The following is a 22,581-nucleotide window of genomic DNA, read 5'->3' as shown; positions in this document are numbered from 1 at the left end:
TACACTAATTATATATTACTATGTAATTACATAAGTTCCGATTGCTGAGTAACTCTTTTAAGAGAGCAGAAACTGTGAATTTACGTTTATAAGTGAATGGTATTATTTTGTCATGATTGTAAGTTACGTAAATTACTTGTTAATATGTAATTATACAGGTTGCAAAAATATTTAGTTTTGTAAAAATAGTAGCAACTTTAAAGTTCCGCTTTTTGCTATATATACATATTAATTTTATCGTAATTACAGTCATACGTGAATTATTGTAAATTATATATTATTAATATATAATTATATAAGTGAACTATTTCGTGATTTTTGTAAAAGTAACAATTCGAGAATTTCTTTAAAAAAATTCTGTTCAACATTAAAAACTAGTATAGATATAGTTATGTATGTATAAATACATTTTAATATATATTTACATATTATTATATTATATTTGTATAAATTGTAATTTTATCATAAACTTTAAACAATCGTTTTCTAATATTTTTATATGAAAAAACTGGCAACTTTAGAGTTCTGCTCACAATGTTACATATTAATGGTGTTCGAATATAATTATGTGTAAGTTGTATGTACGTTATGTATAGCTGTGTGAGAACACAATTGTAATTTTCTACATTTCTAGAGGTACAATTTACAGTTGGAATTGTTTATTTTTTATGATTCCAGAAATATATTTCCATTTTGAATCTTCAATAATGAAGATTATAATTAGGATAGTACATAAATTGTATAATTTGTATACAACTTCCAGCGTTTACGATTATATCATATTTTTCAAAAGAATTTAATTTGGATTTAAAAATTTTATTTAGATATACAAGTTCATATTAATATGTAATTACATATGTTTAATTACCTTGAAAAAAAACTTTCTTATCGAATTGATTACGATTGTATATGACTTACGAGGAATTTTAATGATATATTTAGAAAATTAATTTTTGAATTAAAAATGACCATTTCGTTTGTTCATACACAATTACAAATTATTATTTTTGAAAAGATAGTTTCTTTTTGTTTCTTATAGAAGTAGAATTTATTAAAACCTATGTAACAAATATTATTTTCAATTGTTAATAATTTTCTGCAAAAAAAGAGTACATGTTTTGACTAGTTTTGTCAATAGATTTAAATAACAAAGCAGAAATAAAATTACAAAAATATTTTTGTTTATACAATTCCATGCTTATTGAAAAAGTAAGTATTAAAATCATGCAAATTTTTACGTATAAATTTATAACACTTATATACTATATATTTTAATTTTCAAGTTGTATAGAAATAAGAATATAATAAATGAAAATTAGTGTTTTTATAGGTATAATAAATATATTAAATAACTTAATTACATTAAATTGTTTTCGTTCTTACTATAATTTAATCTATTTTCAATAATTCTTATATATTATTTATATTAGTAATAATTCTAAATATTATTTATATTAATATTTTTAACAATATTTATATTAGACTTAAGTATATACTTTTCCAATATAGCATGTAATTTTATTTAAAATTCTAAATTTACAAAATAAAATATAGATAAAGATAATATATATTTAATATATTAATATTTCTTCAAGTTGTACGACGCATTTTATAAAAGTGAATTTCCTGATTGGTTCGTTTATAGGTTTCAAAGGAAATCGCCAATAGAAAAAGAAGTATGCGTATGACATGAATTTCTTCTTCATTCCACGTTTCTTCCGTCATATGCTTCCATGATTTGTTCCCGCCAAATTTCTCATCTTACTAAATGCCAACAAGTGGTGAGGTGAGTAGTGACAGTGACTATTGGTGCAGTTTATTTGTATTTCTGTTGATTTAGTTGATATTAATGAAGTGAATTACACTTTTGGATTCTTATTCGTAGATTGATGCATTAAAGAAATAAATATAAAATCCAAAATTTATCGAGTATATTTGATTATAGAAACATCTCAAAATGTACGTTAAAGTGAGAACAATGGATGGTAAACAGGAGGCGATATTAACTATCTCCAAATTGACGGAGGTGGAAGAGTTTAAAGTACGTAAACCAAAAATAAAAAATACTATTTTCAATTAAAGGAAAACGATCTTATTATTTTTATAAAGTTTGTAATTTTACTTTTGATATTAAATACATTTAATATCACCTTTCAATATTTAGATTTTTAGAATAAGTAACAATGATTCTATTAAATTTCCTATTATTTTATTAAAAATATTCATTTAATGTTTTAATAACGTTAAAATAAAAATATATATGGAATAAAATAATTTAAGTATATAATTTCTATTTATTTGGAGTATTCTCTTATATTTATTTAACGATATTTTATGCAAATTTTGATTATGATAATATTATAATATTTTATAGCGTGAAATTGAAAAGGAGCTACATATAAAAGCAGATTTACAACGATTATTCTTTCGTGGAAAACAATTAGAATATGGTTATAAACTATATGATTATAATGTTAATTTGAATGATGTAATTCAATTAATGGTGAAAATAGAAATTAATGATATAGAAAATAAAGCTACCTCGAGTAGTAGTATTACTACTTCTAATTCTAATTCTAAACAAGAAATTATAGATAATTTTAACAAAGAAGAAAAATTAGTTGAAGTCTAGTTTTGTCAATAGATTTAAATAACAAAGCAGAAATAAAATTACAAAAATATTTTTGTTTATACAATTCCATGCTTATTGAAAAAGTAAGTATTAAAATCATGCAAATTTTTACGTATAAATTTATAACACTTATATACTATATATTTTAATTTTCAAGTTGTATAGAAATAAGAATATAATAAATGAAAATTAGTGTTTTTATAGGTATAATAAATATATTAAATAACTTAATTACATTAAATTGTTTTCGTTCTTACTATAATTTAATCTATTTTCAATAATTCTTATATATTATTTATATTAGTAATAATTCTAAATATTATTTATATTAATATTTTTAACAATATTTATATTAGACTTAAGTATATACTTTTCCAATATAGCATGTAATTTTATTTAAAATTCTAAATTTACAAAATAAAATATAGATAAAGATAATATATATTTAATATATTAATATTTCTTCAAGTTGTACGACGCATTTTATAAAAGTGAATTTCCTGATTGGTTCGTTTATAGGTTTCAAAGGAAATCGCCAATAGAAAAAGAAGTATGCGTATGACATGAATTTCTTCTTCATTCCACGTTTCTTCCGTCATATGCTTCCATGATTTGTTCCCGCCAAATTTCTCATCTTACTAAATGCCAACAAGTGGTGAGGTGAGTAGTGACAGTGACTATTGGTGCAGTTTATTTGTATTTCTGTTGATTTAGTTGATATTAATGAAGTGAATTACACTTTTGGATTCTTATTCGTAGATTGATGCATTAAAGAAATAAATATAAAATCCAAAATTTATCGAGTATATTTGATTATAGAAACATCTCAAAATGTACGTTAAAGTGAGAACAATGGATGGTAAACAGGAGGCGATATTAACTATCTCCAAATTGACGGAGGTGGAAGAGTTTAAAGTACGTAAACCAAAAATAAAAAATACTATTTTCAATTAAAGGAAAACGATCTTATTATTTTTATAAAGTTTGTAATTTTACTTTTGATATTAAATACATTTAATATCACCTTTCAATATTTAGATTTTTAGAATAAGTAACAATGATTCTATTAAATTTCCTATTATTTTATTAAAAATATTCATTTAATGTTTTAATAACGTTAAAATAAAAATATATATGGAATAAAATAATTTAAGTATATAATTTCTATTTATTTGGAGTATTCTCTTATATTTATTTAACGATATTTTATGCAAATTTTGATTATGATAATATTATAATATTTTATAGCGTGAAATTGAAAAGGAGCTACATATAAAAGCAGATTTACAACGATTATTCTTTCGTGGAAAACAATTAGAATATGGTTATAAACTATATGATTATAATGTTAATTTGAATGATGTAATTCAATTAATGGTGAAAATAGAAATTAATGATATAGAAAATAAAGCTACCTCGAGTAGTAGTATTACTACTTCTAATTCTAATTCTAAACAAGAAATTATAGATAATTTTAACAAAGAAGAAAAATTAGTTGAAGCAGAAAGTTTATATTATAAAGTTGGAGATGCAATAGATTGCCTTGACCAAACTTATGGAGCTTGGTTTGAGGCAATAATATTAAAAATTTTTAAAATGGAAGATAAAATTATTTATAATGTACAATGGGAATTTGATGATAAAGCTCCACCTTTTAATGTACCTGAGTCATCAGTAAGACCACGTGCAAGATGTCTTTTACAATTTCATAGCTTAAAAATAGCTCAGAAAGTAATGATTAATCACAATGTTGATGATCCTAAAGAAACTGGATTATGGTATGATTTTACAATATCAAAAATAGATAAAAAAAGAAGAGCACAAGAACTTATTGGAACATTGCATATTGGAAGGTAAATATTGGTATGAAATTTTTATATTTGATTCAAGATAATTTAATGTATAATTAAAATATGTTTACTTATTAAAAAGGGATCAACCACTTGAAAATCATAAAGTGAATCCTAAGGGAGAAATTTTTGCCATTGAAGAACCAAAACTTCTTAAAGATAGAAATCCTGAAGATGAACAACACTTTATTAGTAATGGTAAAAGAAGACGTATGCAAGCTAGTTGTAATGCTTGTTTAGACAATCCTCGCAAGAAATGCAGGGAATGTGGTTGTAGAGTCTGTGCTGGAAAAGAAGATGAACATAATCTTCTTTTGTGTGATGAATGTAACTCTGCATATCATTTAGGCTGTTTGAATCCTCCATTGTCATCTATACCTGAAGAAGATTACTGGTATTGCCCAGAATGTAAAAATGATGAAAATGAAATTGTGAAGGTTAATTATTATATGATAAAAATTATAACAAACATTATAACAAAATTATAACATTTATATATTTTCATAAATTATTATCTTTTAAAGGCAGGTGATAAATTAAAACAAACAAAGAAAAAGACAAATGAAAACAGTAATAGTAAAAGAGATTGGGGTAAAGGAATGGCATGTGTAGGAAGAACAAAAGAGTGTAGTATAGTTCCACCCAATCATCGTGGACCCATACCAGGTGTAGAAGTTGGAATGTGTTGGATGTATAGAGTACAGGTAATTAAAATTTTAGACGTATCTTTTTTATATGTTTATATACTTATTTCGTACATTTGTATAAAAATAAAAATAAATCATAGGTATCTGAAGTTGGAGTGCATAGACCACATATAGCTGGAATTCATGGAAGAGAAACAGACTGTGCATATTCTATTGTACTATCTGGAGGTTATGAAGATGATATTGATAATGGTGATGAATTTATTTATACTGGTTCTGGAGGCAGAGATTTATCAGGTAGGTTAATTAATTATAAATTAATCTGTTATATTTCAATTAATATGTTATATTAATAAAGGGAACAAAAGAACAGCTGAACAAAGTTGTGATCAGATGTTAACTAGAATGAATAAGGCATTGGCTGTAAATTGTAATGCAAAGCTTAATGCAATAATCGGCGCTACAGCTGAAAATTGGAGAGGTGGTATACCTGTAAGAGTTGTGAGAAATTTCAAGCTCGCTAAACATAGCAAATATGCACCGGAAGAAGGCAATAGGTATAATGATTATGATAATGATGATAATAATAATATCTTTATATTAATATCTTTGTTTTAGGTATGATGGTATATACAAAGTAGTAAAATATTACCCAGATACAGGCAAAAGTGGTTTTCGTGTATGGAGATATTTATTAAGGAGAGATGATCCAGCACCTGCACCATGGACTAAAGATGGCAAAGCTCGTATAGAAGCTCTTGGTTTGAAACCAATGTATCCAGATGGGTACTTAGAAGCAATGGCAAAAAATAAAACTAATAAAAAACGAAATGCATTTATGGACGAAGAAAAATCTACTACTTCAAAAAATGAAGGACCACTAAAGAAAAAACAGAAACGTGAAGTTTATGAAATTGAAAGTGAAGTAATGAAATATATAGAAGAAGATCAAATAAATGAAAAATTATGGAGCGAATGTCGTGAAGCTTTACCGAATGGTAAAACTGTATTCTTACAACAAGTTTCAGAAAGGTATTTTATCATTCATTGTGCTCTTAATGGATAATAGATTTCAAATATTTAATAATTAAAAAATTTCAGATACACGTGTCCCTGCTGTTTGGAACTTGTTTATAATCCAGTCACAATTCCGTGTACACATAATATTTGTCTTAATTGTTTAAAACGTAGTTTTTCGTCCGGTGTACATTGTTGTCCATCGTGTCGTCATTTATTAGACAAAAATTATAAGATGGAAGTTAATCAATCTTTATCATCTGCTCTATTATTGCTGTATCCAGGATATGAAGGTGGCAGATAACATTAACTTTTGTAAAATGATAATATTTTTCAATTATGAATTTACATATACCTAGGCCGTATTAAATGATATTTCTAGATACAATTTATATTTCAATGATGAAATGTATTGGATAGTGACAAATTTGTTATAATATATACTTATAGGGTGGATAAAACATTGTGGTAACTTTTGCTGCTATAAAAAGCTTGTTGCCATAGTCCACTACAGTAATAACAATCAGTTTTATTATTACAGTATATTTATATTAATAAAATGATTGTTAATGATACTAACATAATAAGAAAAATGAATTTTCTTTCACTAAGAAGAGGAAATCTGTGAGAGCTATAAAAAAAGATATACACACAATTAACTATTATAGTACTTATTTTTATATCAATTTTTTAATTATACAATTTTGAATTTTATATTTGTATGTAGCGTAAGGTTTATACAATCGACTACACTATAAACGTTTGATTATTTGTTTGTACATGTATATGTGTGTATTGATGTGTTCAAATTCAAATCAATGTAGTAATTATAATTTGTATATTAGTGAATTGTATTATTTTTTTCGTAATTAGCATAGCATAACTTTTTACAGCAACGAAAAATTTATAAACAAAATTATGTTATTTTAGGATAAAGTAAATAAATGTTTTTATTATAATTTTGTTAATATTACATTAGAAGTTTTACGAATATGTATTTCTACTTTCCTTGATCAATAGGTGGAACTATTGTACTTATCCATTCAAGATATTTATCATTCCCATTTTGAATCTGTAATAAATTATAGCTCAACTATTATCTATATGATATTGAAATATGCATGAGTGTGAATTTAATAGTCACGAATTTTGAGGCATTTTCAATTAGGTGATAAAAAAATATTTCAAACAAAAATTAATCAGCTTTTAGTTGGTTACAAATTGTAATATTAAAAGTATCAAAAGTTTTTTCAGTAAAAAGTCAAAATCACCTTAACTTTCTTAAATAGTTTACAATAAATGTTCAAACTGTAGTCCACTTTTTTGTAAGCATACTTCTAGTTATCTAAGCAAATTTATATTTGTTGCAGTTATAACACTGTCACAACAAACTTTCTCATATGCTATGCAAGTAAATTGTCTTAAATCAGTATTTGGGAGATTTACATTACAACACAATTACATTTCCTACATTATAAACTTGAAATCTTATTACAAGTAATTCCAAATTACATACAATGTAACTAGTATTTTTAATAAAGAAATTAAGTATTAAGTCATTGAATTTGTTTTTTCATCAAAAATAATCCTATAAAATCAAAAATATATATTGTCATTTAAAAAGTTATGGTAATTTTAATTTTTTATTTAAAAGAAATAGTTTTTAGAATTTTTATATTGCAATTTCTTGTTAACTAAAAATTAATTAATTTTTGTTTGCAATACTTTTATATCACAATTGAAAGGGCTTGAAAAATCATGACAATAGTTACACACCATACCTTGTATAACGTATTAAGAACTGAATAATACTCACAGGTAATGAAATTACTTCACAAACTTCATATGGATGGTTTTCTCTATACCAAGTCAGTTTAAAATTAACTTTAAAAATATAATTTAGAAATATTAAAATATATATACTCACTTTACATATTTTGTTAAAATATCCACAGTATCAGTTCTAGTTTTTATCATCTAAAGTAAAATATGTAATACATGTATTAACAATTTTGGCACATTATTTTTAGTATCTTACCAGGAGAAGTTCACTATCTTCATTAATTTCATTCTTCCATTCATATCTGTAATACATAAATAATACTTCTAAATGAAAAAGGTATAATTTTAGTTTAGTTGATTTTTATATATTATACTGACATTGATGTAAGTCCTGATATAATGTTGACACATGCAGCTAGTTTATTTTTCACCAAACCACTATAAATTAATTAATATCATAATTATTTTTTAGAAAATTAATTTCCTACAGGTTATATCAATTCTTACTGAGCCAATTTTTTAGCAACTTCTTGTGTTGGAACGGTAACATATGCAACAGAATGAATTCCCGCGAAATTACTCATGTTTCTATAAATATTAGTAGTAACACTTCTAATTAAACAAAACAAAATTAATCCAAAGAGCGGCTTCGAAGGAAAACGTAATAAAAGTGACATTTATCCAATTTTGCGTTCTCGACTCCGGTGTCCGGTAGTTTCTACTACTTTGAAGTTTGCCTCAGAAGAATCAACTTCAAGTATTCTATCGAATCCGCTAGTTGGAATCGACTAATCGCCTTTTAAGAATACCATTAAACCATTAAATTATTACAAAGTGCACCTTTTAAAAATAATACTTTACATAATTTTATAAATTATTCAATGAAAATTTTTTAAATAATTTCAACGCTATAATCTTTTTACAACTATTTATAATGACAGCCATAATTATTTATTTTAACTCTGTAAGTTATAAAGTTGAGTTTGCTTTAATAATGAAAGATACATATAATTAATAGTGTTTGTACATTTTATATTTAAATATAATGATAATATATAATAAACAGATTTGCATAAATTATGGAAGACACGGATTTTTATCTTATTTTATAGAATCACATAAACATTAAGTGTCAGTTAATGTTTTTTCGCGAGAGTTCTTAACTACGCTTACTGTAATTTACTTAATATTCGACTGTAACATTTATATACGTGAATATATTAATCTCACTTAATTCCAAACACATATGACATTACATTCTTAAATGTATTTTGCACTTGATACTTTTGTCCATACGAATATTGTTTTGGTGATTTATTCATGAATAAACTTAAAATATTTATTAATGGTTATTGATAATAAGTATTTTTGAAAATATTTTGATACATGAAAATTATTTGAATTGTTTACATAAATATTTTCTTACCGAGATTTAACATACATGAAGAAAAGATCAATGAATTAAATAATTAATGGATTTTGAAATATATTTAATTAAAAGTTAATTTTGACTTTTCAGGAAATTATTCGTCCAAATGGAATCATTCAAATTATTCAATATTGAAATAATGTTTTAAAAATAAAATAATAACCTGTTTCGCATTATGAATAAATTCGTGTTGAAAAGATTGTATAAGATAAAAAAAATTGAGTATACATTAAAGTATCAAAAAGAAGACTATTAGATGAAGATCAGAACCAGTCTTATCAAGCTTTACGGCATATTATCTTTTTTTTTCTTTTTTTTAATCAATAATTAAGATTAAAAATCATTTAAAAACATATATATTTAACTTATTAACTCTATAATTTTTAATCCATATGTGGATCAAACTAGAGTTTTTAATATTTAAATTAATCGTTTATCATGTCTTTTTACGCATTTGCAAGTTATAGTAGTTTTACTTCTAAAAAATATCAGGTTACTGAAATTGTAGAATGATTTACATATAAAAAATCATTTTTTTAATAACTCTTTCCTGTTTTGAATATGTTCCCATTTTTCAGGTTTAATTCGGGAGATAGTATTCCCTTGGAATATATTCTGGCTTTGGACTACTCGGTTCGATTCCAAGCAGTTCTCCCATAAAAGCAATGTAGGTAATAGCCAAACGCAGAGTTTCGATCCTTGAAAGCCGTTTTTCATACGCAAAAGTCGGTACCTGAAAAGTAATAATCGTAAAATAATGTTAAATAATATTGATATATTATGATTAATATAAAATTTGACTACAAAAATTTTAAATAGACATAGTAATAAAAGTAATTATCATGGAAGATAATACTATTATTGTGAAGTTTAGTTTGCAATAAAATGCTAATATAGAACATATATTATATTATGTACATATATTATTAGAGATTAAAATATATGAATTTATATAAATAACTCACTTTTCTACGTAATTTGTCAAAGGCTTCATTCAAATTGAACATTCTACGTCTCTCACGAATGTTTGCTGCTCTTCTTTGTGAAACAGTCGCCACACGACGTCTTGGTTTCTTTGTAGTGGACGATGGAAGATTTGGAGACCTACCATTAGGTGTGTAGCGACTAAAATTATTTTAATTAATAAATAATTAATAAAAAATCGCTATGAGTTATTTTTGTTTCTTTTAGAATCTGAGAGCATCAGGGTTTAGACATATATTTTCAATTTATTGTTCCGCAAATTAAAATTATTGCAGATATTATGATAAAATACGAAAATAATTACCTCTGATGTAATAATGCACAGGGTTGTCTATATAATCCATGTTCGTTTACATGAGAGTGTGAAGGAGGTGTTGCTTGGTACAAAACGGAGCTGTCCCACATCGGATAACTTCCGAGTTCGCCGCTGACGTATTGCGACATATCCGCTGTAATTACCTATTTTATTTACTTACGTTTACTTTTATTTGCACGCTATTTCTTATTGATAAAACAAAGTATCATTAATTCTGCTAATTATGATCATTAATTACACAAATCGATTAAGAAAATTAAATGACACGTTTAATATTACGCCAATTTTTAGTATCAAATATTAGGAAAAAATTACGAATGTTCTTATGGTATAATTTATGGTATAATGTTATCATAATTCCTATTATATAGTAATCTAACGAATTTGCTTTCTGTAATTGAAAAATTAATTGTTTTTCAATTATTTATACCCACTGGTGCTTGGTTTCCATTGATCTCCCACAGCGGTTCGGTGTAGTTCATATCCTGGATTCTGACCAGCGGCGAACGAGCTTAGGAAGACTACTTCGTCTCGTTTTTCAATTTAAAAAAAAAAACAATGAAAAAGAATGTGGGTACACGAGGAAAATAAAACGTTCGTCACTAGCACGAGTGTCACCTTCAATCTGAGGATACCAATGATATCCTCGTCCAGCGAATCGAACTCCTGTAGCTCAGTAAATCTTGAACCCGCCCCTTTTTTAAAGCAACCCTCTGAAACCACGGTTATTCGCCATTCTCGAACGCTTGCTTCGTAATCTCTGTTCTCATTGGAGCATTTCACCCTTAACCAGCTCGAGTGAAACACGATCGTTGGACAGGTGGTTGCGAAGGGGCGGAGCTTTCGAGCAACCCTCATGGTTTGCCTTGTTTCATAGGAATTGAGGGTTGAACAATATTGAGACTATCGACCGTGGTATGTTAAAGATGGACAAACTATTTGTTTGAACAGTTTTTTAAGATTATCTATTCTCCTTTGATTATTTTAGTTTCCTATTTTCTTTATAAGTATACATATTACAAAAATTTAATCTACATTTGATATTCTGAATTTAAGATAAAATTCATATTAATAAAGAAACGAAAAAAAAGATTACATATCATTGTCAAAATGTTTTTCAATTGAAAAACTTTTTAATTGCTATTACTTTTTGTTATACTATTTCAGTACATTTAGATTTATTCCTTAACCATTTTTTAGGAAATAGAATTGCTTATGTAAAGAAAAAATGATTAACAAATCTGACGTTGATCTTCCTTTTATAGTATATTTTAAATTAAGTTATTTGGGTAAATTCTTCTATCAAGTCTATTAAATATAGACAAATTATAGGAATTGATACTAAAAATTACAAGCTATCGAACATTATAGTACCATAATGTCTGTCTTTATGTAGTGTATAAAACTATTCTATTTTTCAACAGAACAGATAATAAAAGATTTTATCATAACAGATAAATTAACCTTTAACAAAATATAATAACATTTGACAAATATACATAATTCATAAATGATTTTATTTATCTTAAGATCATACCAAATATAATTTTTCGTATGTTAGGATATTACATTTTCTTTACGTCTATTTCAAGACAAATTGTTTCATGAATTGAGCTCGTAACAGGATCACTCAAAGACCATGATAAAATCTTCTCAGAAGGGTAACATATTGTCAAACCAAGGGGGTGTTCCCCTGAATTAATTAAATAGATATTAGCCGATTCACTTGACGCTAAGTTCTCCCTTCAAATGCGTATAAACATCCAGCATGCTATTTGCGTGTCAAATCGCATTGTGTTTGCTTCAAGAGTTCGGGGGTGCATAAAGTTATTAATATTCGGTCACGAGCAAGCAGTCCTCCTATTAAGATTATTCTCTCTTGCCATTTCTTCACTGTCACTTTGTTATTGTTACCTTTTGATGTTGGATATTTTTTGACTGTTCCATCTTGTGTCTTTTTTGACTTCACTGTATAATCTAAAGTAATTAAAGTAAATTAAAGGTTGGAATAATATCATTAAAGTTATTATTAAAAATATATTTTTGAATCTTCTTGCTCTTTCTCTGTAAATTTATTTAATATTTTCGATATAATTAAAGAATGGATGAAATACTAGGAACCAAATGTACTTAAAAGTCGGATAATGGAAATTACAAAGGAAATTGTTTCATGGTACACAATAAAGATTCTTATAAAAGTTACATAAATTAAATGGTGTATTAAAAATTTATTACATATTTTATTTTATTTCTTTACTTATATATCCATCTTACGGGTATTGTCCTTAAAAATGTGTTTTATTTTTTTATTGAATACCATAAAATTCGAAGATTAGGAATGTATTAATTTATTTAACACATGATGTATATTTTGTAGGTTTGTATTTATTAACTCTGTCGGTGGATCTTTAATTCGAGTCTGGTAATATGCACTATATCCATAACTGCAAGCTGACGCTTTGGATCGATGCTCTGAGCGTCGGCGCTGAAATGTTTCATAGATGGATTTCGAAGCTTTTCTAGAATGAAGAATATTCGATATAATGTTAAAACACAAACAATGCTTTTCGTCACGAACACTTATTAAGGTGAGATCAATTAATTTAACGATACCCGTTAAAAAAGAATCAATATTGCTATAATTAACATAAAAATTCTTATTTTTTCATAGTTTCATTTCAGATAAGTTTTAATAAGTACGTAAAAACTAAATACCATAAAAACAATTATTTTCCATATCGTTAATATTTATTGCATATATTAAATATGAGATAAAAAGTTAAATAAATTAAGACTTTTATTATTTTTCAACAATTCTTAATGTTTATACTGTAATTTTTAGAATAATTTACAATATGAAAATAAAATTTATGGTAATATAACATTAATACAAATTATAATAATAAATTCTTCTAATTTTGTTGAAATTCCCATTTCATCAATAGATAACTGGCAAATATATAGGATGACGTAAAAAGTGTCAAAAATCAGATTTGGGTTTATCCCCTCATGGTGCACGTGTTCGTTTGATCTAATTTTGATGCGTTTCTAACAATGGATGCGTCTTCCGCAACAGGGTCACGCCACTGACAGTAATCGCGATTTCGTCACGGAGATTTCCACCTTTTTGTATCGTATGTTGCTTATAACAAGGATTTATTATCGGTTTTCACTAAAATAGAACAATTGTCACGAAACTTATTTTCTGATGCATTAGTATAATTAAATTTCTAATATATGATACATATATTGTCATTGTCATCCCTTATTATATTTTAGAGGTAAAAATATCAATATAATAACGAATTTGTAAATTATATTATAAAACTTTATTTAAATAAATATGAAATCATATATAAATTTGTATATTTAAATTTAACATGATTTCATATTTAGCAAATATGAAATATTTTTGAATATTTAAAAATTTTAATTAATCGAAATTCGCAAATTAAGATTTTAACAACATAAGAATGTACGATAAACGAAATAACTTATGAAATATATATTGAATTAATTTTGTTACGAAAAAAGATTAAAATGTAGTATTATTTTACTGAATTATTTAGCGAAAGTAGTAGAAATTCATTTCTCGACTTCTTGATTATTTCATCAAAATGTTTGTGCGTATAGTTAATTAACGTTGATCTTATTGCGCCTAAAAGTGAGTTTGTTTGTATAGCTGTTCTTATATAACGTATAACAGGTACAAAGAAAGATAATAAATCTATTTTTCATGTACCATCAGTAAAATATTTCTACTAAAGGAGATATTCACGTTCCACTTTTTCTACTTATGTATATAAATTTGCTATTATTTAAATAGAAATAATAAATTTTAGCTTTAGTGGTATAAGATAATATAAAACATCAGTTAATAATTTGAGATATAGTATTTTTGCGCAGATTTATCTTTCCATATACTTCGTTAGATACATTTCATGATTATCTAACTTCCTTAACAAATTATGAATAAACTTTTTGTCTGTTTATTTCCAATTTATGTTATCTGTGAATCGAATATTTATTCAAAAGCACTTTCTTCGATCATTGTTGTTGCTTTGAGGACGCTTTACCGATTTCGGATTCAGCTGAATTAACTTTCCTTTATCCAATATAAATGTACTTATTTTTCTGTTTTTAAAATTTTTCCTATCTTTTGTTGATAATTTGTTTAATCATTATAACTTATTATGATTGATATTTAAAGATAATCATTATGTGTGTATTTGCATTTATATTATTTACTAAACAATTCTTAAACAAATATGAACATTTTTGTCATTTATTTGTTTACAGATATGGTTATCGACTTGAATTACGATGCATCCTTTATACTTATATGAAATTTTAAAATTATATATTTCTACTCAACACTTGATGTGCGTTTAATAACGAGTAAACGATAAGAGAGCACTCAACATTTAAAAGAAAATTTACGAACAGAAAAATTGAATTTTATAACTTTATATTATAGAATTTAATTTAGCAGTGAGTAGATTTTTAGTCAAGTAAGTAATTCTATTTTTGGCCATTAAATAAATGAATAACTAGTATTTAATTCGATACAAAAGGTTCAAGCTTTGGTAATGACAGACAAAATTAATTTTTTATTTTTTATTGTAATTTGGTATTTTGTACATACATACGATTTACACGTTTCTTTTTACAACTTTGATGATAACAACAACTGTATATTACACTGTGCAAAATACAATAGTTACATTAGAACCTATTTAACACGAAATATTTAAAACTAATTTCTATTTGTTATATAATAACATATGTTTTATTTCAAAGAAAACTTTATATGTCGAAAAGAACTGAAAGTATTATAATACGATAATTGTTTTTACGACACTTTGCAAAATTTCTAGAAATTGTTAAACATTAATGCTAGAACTATATTTATATACTAGAATTTGCATTCACATTTACATAGAAACATTTCTCTGCTAAAGTACATTTCTTACAATGTGATTTCTAAAATATGAGTGTCATGAAAAATCAGGTAAGTAATATATATAAATATCACAGGAAATAAATCATTTACTTTATCACTAAAAATAAGATTATTACGGTAGTATTAACACTAGAACTATCAAAGAAGTTAAATGACTTGTGCTAGATATTTTATTTTTATAATTTCTGAAAATATGTAATTGCATTTGATGAAATTAATGTTGACGTTTATGCAAATAGAAACATGGTTGTATATATGCAGTTATTTATTTTTATCAAATCGCTATAATTATTACCATTTGTGTACAATATATTTAACTACTCATATTAGATCGATAGTTCTAATGTTAAACACTGTTCTTTCTTTTTTTAATAAAAATTAATAAATTTAAAATCTAATTAATTTGTTTATGAAATATAAATATTAAAATACCATCAATTTTTATATTTTGAGAATAAAAGAAATATATATATATAATAATTTTATTCCTAATATGTAGTAAAACTATAAAATCAATTAGGAACATAATAAATTTGATTCAAATAGCACCTTGCACATTTAAGATTATTATAAAACCATTGTTATAGCTATATAATTTTCAATTATTATATTCCTTTCAAAGAGAAGCATTCTGAAAAGATTCATAAGAAAAATAGCATATATCTTCTATTTTATCTGATTAATCTGCAAGGTATTTATATCATTTAAAATAAGCACATTTTGTCACAGAATAATTATATAATTACTTAATTATTATTTAGTTATTTAATTATTGTAATTTAAGTCAACATTCCATAATTCATAACATTTATAAATTTGTAAGAATTTTTTCATAATAATTTTGTTTTATATTAAAAAAAAAAAAAATGATATTGAAATTAATGACGTTTTCGAATTCATATATAAGATATTTATATTTGCAAATGAAAAAATAATTTGATGAAAAATACACGTAAAGTATTATTTGCATTAATAAAATGTTTACAAGTTTAGAAAAAAAATAATGTCATTTAACATAAAAAAAAATTTTTTATTTCTTTTTCTTCATATTAATTTCGCAAATGAGGTATATTTCAAATTTTATGAATTACGAAAAATTTATATAATTTATTTTTCATACCTGATTAGTGAAAAGTTTGTAATGCATATTAAATAATAATATTTGATCTTTTCTTAAAGCAGATCCTTGATAAAAAAAACGTTTCTCTTTTTAAACTCATTTTATCTTATACTCTAATGCATTATTAACATTGCATATATATTATCTACAAAAATACTATCATATTAATACATACAAGCGTCAATTTAAAAATAATTTAATGTACACACACTCTGATAAGTAAAACTACGGAACATGAAGGAATGTTAGTAATGTTGCTTTATCTTTAATACTTCCTCTTAATAAGCAGTTTTTCATATATTTAAAATAGTGCTGGAACGTTTACATATTGGAAAAGTATGATCAACCTTCACATTCTTAAAATATTATACATGCTTTAAGTATCGATTATAATTTCAATGAATGTAAAAAAAAGTAAAATACAATAAACTGCATCCAATTTTTTGTTACTAGTAATATACAGAAAATGTTTTTCTCAACAAAATTTCGTCTACATATTTAAATCGTGTAATATAAAATTTGATTTGTTTAATGTACCAATATCTTACCGTAAATAATATCTTACTTTACTTAAATAATATCTTACTTATACTTTAGTATCTTTTCATTAAAAAAATCAATTTAATAAGTAAACTTTAATAATTTTTTAAAAGCGAAAAAGTTTTTCAGAAGTCAAGTTCTTCCTTCTCATCTTGAACATTGAAACCTATTGTCACACTAGAATTACCTGTCATGGTACTTGCCACAGTAAGAATTGGCTCCTCTGATTTTATTTTTGCAGAAGAAGAATTTTTTGATTCCATCATACTCTGCTTCCAATTTTCTAAATCCTTATCTGACATATTTGAAAGAGAGCTTAATTTTGATGTACACTTGTAACTATAATTTGTCTCAAATTTTTGTGTCGGAGTTTTTGGCATAGAAACACTCTGTGATCGAGAAAAGTTGTTCCTTTTACAACTGCTAGAAGAGTGAAACTTTTTCTGCTCTTGTATAATTTCGATACTATCTTTATTTCTTTGTGTTTTTTCTTCGTTTGGAAATTCAGTTTTCTGAAAAGCAAATGACTTTGCCTTATCTATAGTATCTGCTTCTTTAATTCTAACATCTTCATCTGATATTTCCATGCTTTCAACGAGAAATCTAAAAAAAAAAATGCAAAATGAAATAATCAATTTTATTTGTCTTTTGAAATTATAAAACAGAATATTTTTTTTAACAAAAATTTACCTTCCAATTTTTTTATAACCAATATTAGACTTTGTGTTTGAATTTTCCTTCTGCTCAAATATTCGTTTGACGTCCTGTTTTTTTTGCTCTTCAGTTTGCTTTAAAGTTATTGTGTGATCCTCGTCATCATCCATGTTGTCAACAGGAAGATCATCAGTACGCATGATTTTCTGTAGATTAGTAGTGAAGTCTGCTCCAAACCCACAGTTTCGTATTTGACCATCTTCATTACTATAGTAATCTGTATATGATACACTACCACGACCTTCCCTATGTTCCTGATCAATATTTATACAAAATTCGTTGAAGTCCACATCCAAACATGGAGTTGTAGGAAACTTAGGACCCATATTAAACGATTGTGCTCTGTAAAAAATAAAAAAAAAACATGCTTCTACATGTAATTCAATTTTATTAGTAAGTCAATGGTTAAACATTAATTACCCGTCATTACTTATTAGACTAATAGACATACTGCACTCTCCTGTTGAAGTTGGTGCAGGAGATGAGGGTTCAGAAGAGAGAAATGACTGTGGTTCACTGCTCCATCCAGTACCTGAATTATATATTGATATTTAACAATAATTTATAAGAGTTCTTTTATAATCCATTAACTGTTATTCATATTTTATTACCAAACTAATAATATGACTATTAGGACAATACTCACTATTAGGACTAGTTGGTGATAATTGATTTCTTATATCACAAGGCTCTCCATCATTTGAAGGTTTATACTGTATAGGAGTTGGTGTAATATATCTAAGAAGAAAATTAATTACTCTAATTTTATTGAAAATTATGTAAGTTACAATTGACAATTGAAAGAAACAAGAAAGAAATAATATTCCTTCTAATAACAACACACTGATGTATTAGAAAAATGAAACGAAAAGAACTCAATACTCACAAGGATGGTTTACTTAATTTCTTACGGTACCTGACAGCTTCCAGGTCGGAAGAGTGGTACTCGCGACTGATTCCTCCGATACTGAGAGTTTGATTAACTGATTCGTGAGTCGATCCACCAGGAGAAGGATACTTCGGTGGTGAAGAAGCGGGTGTTCGAAAAAGAGGGGCGCTAGTCATCATTTCCAAAAACGAATCCAATTGTCGCAATGACAATGCATTGTGAAGAGTTTCCAAAGGTCTTATTGGCGGTACACCACCGAAACCTTCTATTGCTGATGAGCATAAAAATATTGTTATATGACATGAGTAAATATGAAAGATATATAAAAATTAAAGTACATTCGAAAGTAGAGAAAAAATAAATAAGATGAAAAGATTAAAACTCACCAGCAACAGCAGACGCATGAGGAGGCACCATATCCTTAAGATTTGGAGCACTTGAAGATCCACTGATAACAGCTGTGCTGAATAAACTGTTTGCTGATCCAGTCAACTTCTTGTTGACGTTGTAGCCCAACAGCTTGAAATAACTCATCTGTCCGGAGATACTGTGACGGTGGCGCCTTGCTGTGCAGGTAGGGTCAGGTTGAATGATCGAAGGTCGTGTGTCTGGAGATGAGAAGGATCGTTGAGGCTGGAGTCGGGAGAATGGTTCACGTGGACTCTTGGAACGATGATTATACTTGCGAGGAATATTGTGATCATCGTGAACATCATTATCGTGTGCATGGGGCGTATGATAAAGCATACTACTATGATTCGGTATGTCTACTAGGCTACCGTGCCACTGGAGATTCACATTAGGACAAGACCAACATTTATATATCCTTGAACAATTAATTGCTTCACCATTTTCATTTGAACAAACTGAATCAACACAAGAAAAAACATCAGATTGTAGATGGGGACAAGATAACTTTTTGATTGGTACACGTGTATTCCCAATTACATTATCACTATTGAATGTTCGTCTCATAATATTGTTTTTAAATCCCCACTTCTCTTTCTCCTTGAACAGTATCGATTCACTGCGATCATGACCTCTTGATTGTTGCTTATATGTAGAATAATGATCGAATCTTGACTCCATATAAGGAGCAATATATTGTCTTCCAGGAAACGTAGGAAGTCTGCCTTTCATACATACAAAGGATGAATCAGGATGACCTATTCCAGCAAATCCTTTAAAATTTCCACAGCTATTATGAAAAGGAACACTACGAGATAAACGATTGGATCCAACCTCTTGTAGGCTCGAGTAACAGGAACAATTAAAAAATTTATGTGAGAGAGAACGTGCGAAATAAATATCGAAGTTGAAACGTTCGACGGGCGGTAGATCTCTGCTTCTTAAAATCAGCTCCGAAACGTTACAATTATAACAAAGACACTTGGGTAGGTAAGGTGACAATGAACGAGAACGTTTCTCCAGTTTAAATTGCCCCATAAATGTCGCTGTCTCTGGGGTTCTTTCACGTAAGGATAACGAAAAATGGGAACGTTTTGGCCACGGATTACTTGGTGGCGGTTTTGAGGAATCGATCAACTCACCGCTACACTCGATCCCAGGCAGAATCATCTCTGAATGGGAACGTCCATATTTCTTACTTTGAGAACGTGGATCAAAATCATCAGGTTGTTCAGAATTGGTATCGAAAAACGAAGAACGAATCGTGGGGACCGGAAGCACAATATTCATCACATCCGAAGTCCGGCTGTTTGGTGAAACTAGAGGAGATGTATGCAAAGTCACCAAGGGTGTTGAGCTCAAAGTGGAGGTTTCTATCGAAGGAACTGGAAACTCCGGTGAACTGAAGGAGTGCGGCAGACCCAGCAATTTTTCCGTTGGTACATTCAGCAAAACCTGGCCAGATCTCTCTAAGTGGCATTGCTCTGTTACATGCTTCTCTGTGTCGGGTGTAGCATGCGTAGTTTGTGAACGATATAGAAGAGAGAATGGTGCAGTTAAAATGAATGAATGATGACGATGTAACAGCGGGATTAGGGTACAGAGGAAGGAAAAAAAGAAAAGAAACAGACGATTAAATAAACCCATCACCGATAAAATCAAAATAACATTGGCAAGAACCTTTGGTCACGTCGTCAGTGCTTGAAATTAAAACTTGCTGAAATCGTTTTAATGTCACTGTGTAACAAGAGGACTCATTGAAACTCAGGATTTATAAAAATTATGAATGTAGACTTTAAGAATTTAAAAAATAACTAAATACTTTATAAACAATAATGGAATATTTTAGAGCTTTAAGAAATTTTTAGGTACTTCTATTTGTAACAGTCTGTCAACTTAGAATTAGAAATACTGATATTATTAAAGTTCGGTGAAGACGACGTTTTAAAAAAAAGATTCATTACCAATGAAGGAATAAAATAACTGGAATACACTGGAAAAGAACGATATATACTCCAATTTACTTGTATTTAAAAGGCATAAATTTGATTAATGTTACACACCCATGGCACACGATAGCCATGCAACCAGTAAGCCAACCAGACAACAACAATTTAAATTTATGAACACTTTATTAATAATTAATATGATTATGATCTTTTATGATGATGACAGCTGAGGATTTAGAAAAATTTTTAAATCATATTTCATTCATGTGTTGCAGCTTACTACAAATAATTATCAAATTTTTTGTCGTCATTAGAATTTAATTTATTTGAATAGAAATATGAAAATCTAATTTCATTTATGAATAAAATTGTAATATCAATGAAGCGATGGAATAATACATTGACAATACTATAAAAGAAAAAACAAATGATATCAAAAATTTTATATTTATATAAAAATATTATATATTTTTTATATCCATTAATATAAATATTATGTTTTTAGAAATGTGAATAGTAAATGAAGTATACAAGTGAATGATGAAAAATCAAAATATAACATATGTGATTGCATATTAACGAGTATGTATGACGAAGAAGCTGTGAGTGATTTTAGAAAATACCTAAGCACTAATTAACTGCAAATCTTAATGGAATAATGATTTAGGACTGAGGGAATTAGGATGATGGCTGAATGAGTTACACTAATATTTGTCAATGTGTAGCCCAAGCAGTCATCAGTATAAATTAGTTGGCTTCCACGCGCACAACTATCGCTGAGCAAAGAGTTATTTCAACTGAATTTTCCTATATCTATCTAACAGCATATCCTTTTGTTAAATTAATTCCATCAACTAAGTTTTTACTTATACAGTGTGGTTTTGATTGCACAGTATCTATTCAATGAACTAGCAAGATTTTGGTAAGAATTTCACAATATTTCAAACAAAATCTGAACTTGTACGCTCTATTACACACAGAACTGAACGTAATACAAAAGAAGATGGTACATGTAATATTAAAGAAAATAATGCAACATTAAGGATTAGGCATGATACTGAAAACTATCTATGAAAAATTATGCATGTGTGTTTACTATTCATAGTAAAGTTATGACACAATACTTTTTTTAAAAGTATTGCAATATTAATAAGTACAAAGGATGCTGCACTTTATGGAAGAAGTAAAAGATGCAAATCACAGTGATTAACAACTACAAAAATTACCATCTCAGAAGCAAAAGATAATTTAAACAATCAACTAGATGATTAACTCTTCTACGAAAATAATTTAATGAAAAAAAAAAAAAAAAAAAAAAAAAAAAAAAAAGAGAATAAATTT

The 22,581-nt window shown here is 26.7% G+C and overlaps 4 protein-coding genes across 4 annotated transcripts in view; 1 reads left to right on the top strand and 3 right to left on the bottom strand.

The window, feature by feature from the left end:
* Positions 1-3,232: 3,232 nt before the first annotated feature.
* UHRF1 (ubiquitin-like with PHD and ring finger domains 1) lies at positions 3,233-6,502 on the top strand. The gene is given in 11 exon segments (XM_017905116.1): positions 3,233-3,292; positions 3,452-3,547; positions 3,881-4,485; positions 4,565-4,919; positions 5,007-5,186; positions 5,270-5,426; positions 5,488-5,686; positions 5,748-6,161; positions 6,231-6,369; positions 6,371-6,406; positions 6,409-6,502. Coding segments are annotated over 11 exon segments (2,241 nt in total). The 5' UTR covers positions 3,233-3,274; the 3' UTR covers positions 6,451-6,502.
* A 628-nt stretch (positions 6,503-7,130) lies between these two features.
* Positions 7,131-8,654, bottom strand: CUTA (cutA divalent cation tolerance homolog). The gene is made up of 6 exons (XM_017905118.1): positions 8,436-8,654; positions 8,307-8,366; positions 8,185-8,230; positions 8,074-8,123; positions 7,963-8,005; positions 7,131-7,218 (listed from the first exon to the last, which is right to left on the bottom strand). Exons 1-6 carry the CDS (start codon positions 8,603-8,605, stop codon positions 7,147-7,149), a joined length of 441 nt encoding a protein of 146 aa, XP_017760607.1. The 5' UTR covers positions 8,606-8,654; the 3' UTR covers positions 7,131-7,146.
* A 1,283-nt stretch (positions 8,655-9,937) lies between these two features.
* Positions 9,938-11,160, bottom strand: LOC108551112 (protein Fer3). Its single transcript, XM_017905141.1, has 4 exons — positions 11,092-11,160; positions 10,646-10,800; positions 10,323-10,482; positions 9,938-10,090 (listed from the first exon to the last, which is right to left on the bottom strand). The coding sequence occupies exons 1-4, from the start codon at positions 11,137-11,139 to the stop codon at positions 9,938-9,940; spliced, it is 516 nt and encodes a 171-aa protein (XP_017760630.1). The 5' UTR covers positions 11,140-11,160.
* Positions 11,161-17,405: 6,245 nt separating this feature from the next.
* The window catches only part of l(1)G0196 (inositol hexakisphosphate and diphosphoinositol-pentakisphosphate kinase), a 15,040-nt gene continuing 9,864 nt past the window's right edge, over positions 17,406-22,581 (bottom strand). Inside the window, exons 25-30 of the mRNA XM_017905048.1 lie at positions 19,270-20,790; positions 18,911-19,154; positions 18,641-18,732; positions 18,415-18,526; positions 17,971-18,336; positions 17,406-17,883 (exon numbers count right to left, since the gene is read on the bottom strand). Coding sequence (XP_017760537.1) covers positions 17,406-17,883; positions 17,971-18,336; positions 18,415-18,526; positions 18,641-18,732; positions 18,911-19,154; positions 19,270-20,790 — 2,813 coding nt within the window. The remainder of the gene's footprint in view (positions 17,884-17,970; positions 18,337-18,414; positions 18,527-18,640; positions 18,733-18,910; positions 19,155-19,269; positions 20,791-22,581) is intronic.

Source organism: Eufriesea mexicana, unplaced genomic scaffold (assembly GCF_001483705.2).
Source record: "Eufriesea mexicana isolate 0111107269 unplaced genomic scaffold, ASM148370v2 scaffold3653, whole genome shotgun sequence".
NCBI classification, from domain to species: domain Eukaryota; kingdom Metazoa; phylum Arthropoda; class Insecta; order Hymenoptera; family Apidae; genus Eufriesea; species Eufriesea mexicana.
Note: the sequence above shows the minus strand (reverse complement) of the source record. Positions and strands in the feature narration are given on the sequence as shown.

Excerpts from the sequence above, each read along its gene's own strand:
- CUTA (XM_017905118.1), bottom strand. The coding sequence starts at position 8,605 with ATGTCACTTTTATTACGTTTTCCTTCGAAGCCGCTCTTTGGATTAATT. Across the intron at positions 8,367-8,435 it reads GTTGCTAAAAAATTGGCTCA|TGGTTTGGTGAAAAATAAAC; the intron begins GTAAGAATTGAT and ends ATTAATTTATAG. Across the intron at positions 7,219-7,962 it reads GTGAAGTAATTTCATTACCT|ATTCAAAATGGGAATGATAA; the intron begins GTGAGTATTATT and ends AATTTATTACAG.
- LOC108551112 (XM_017905141.1), bottom strand. The coding sequence starts at position 11,139 with ATGAACTACACCGAACCGCTGTGGGAGATCAATGGAAACCAAGCACCA. Across the intron at positions 10,483-10,645 it reads TGTGCATTATTACATCAGAG|TCGCTACACACCTAATGGTA; the intron begins GTAATTATTTTC and ends AAATAATTTTAG. Across the intron at positions 10,091-10,322 it reads TTGACAAATTACGTAGAAAA|GTACCGACTTTTGCGTATGA; the intron begins GTGAGTTATTTA and ends ATTACTTTTCAG.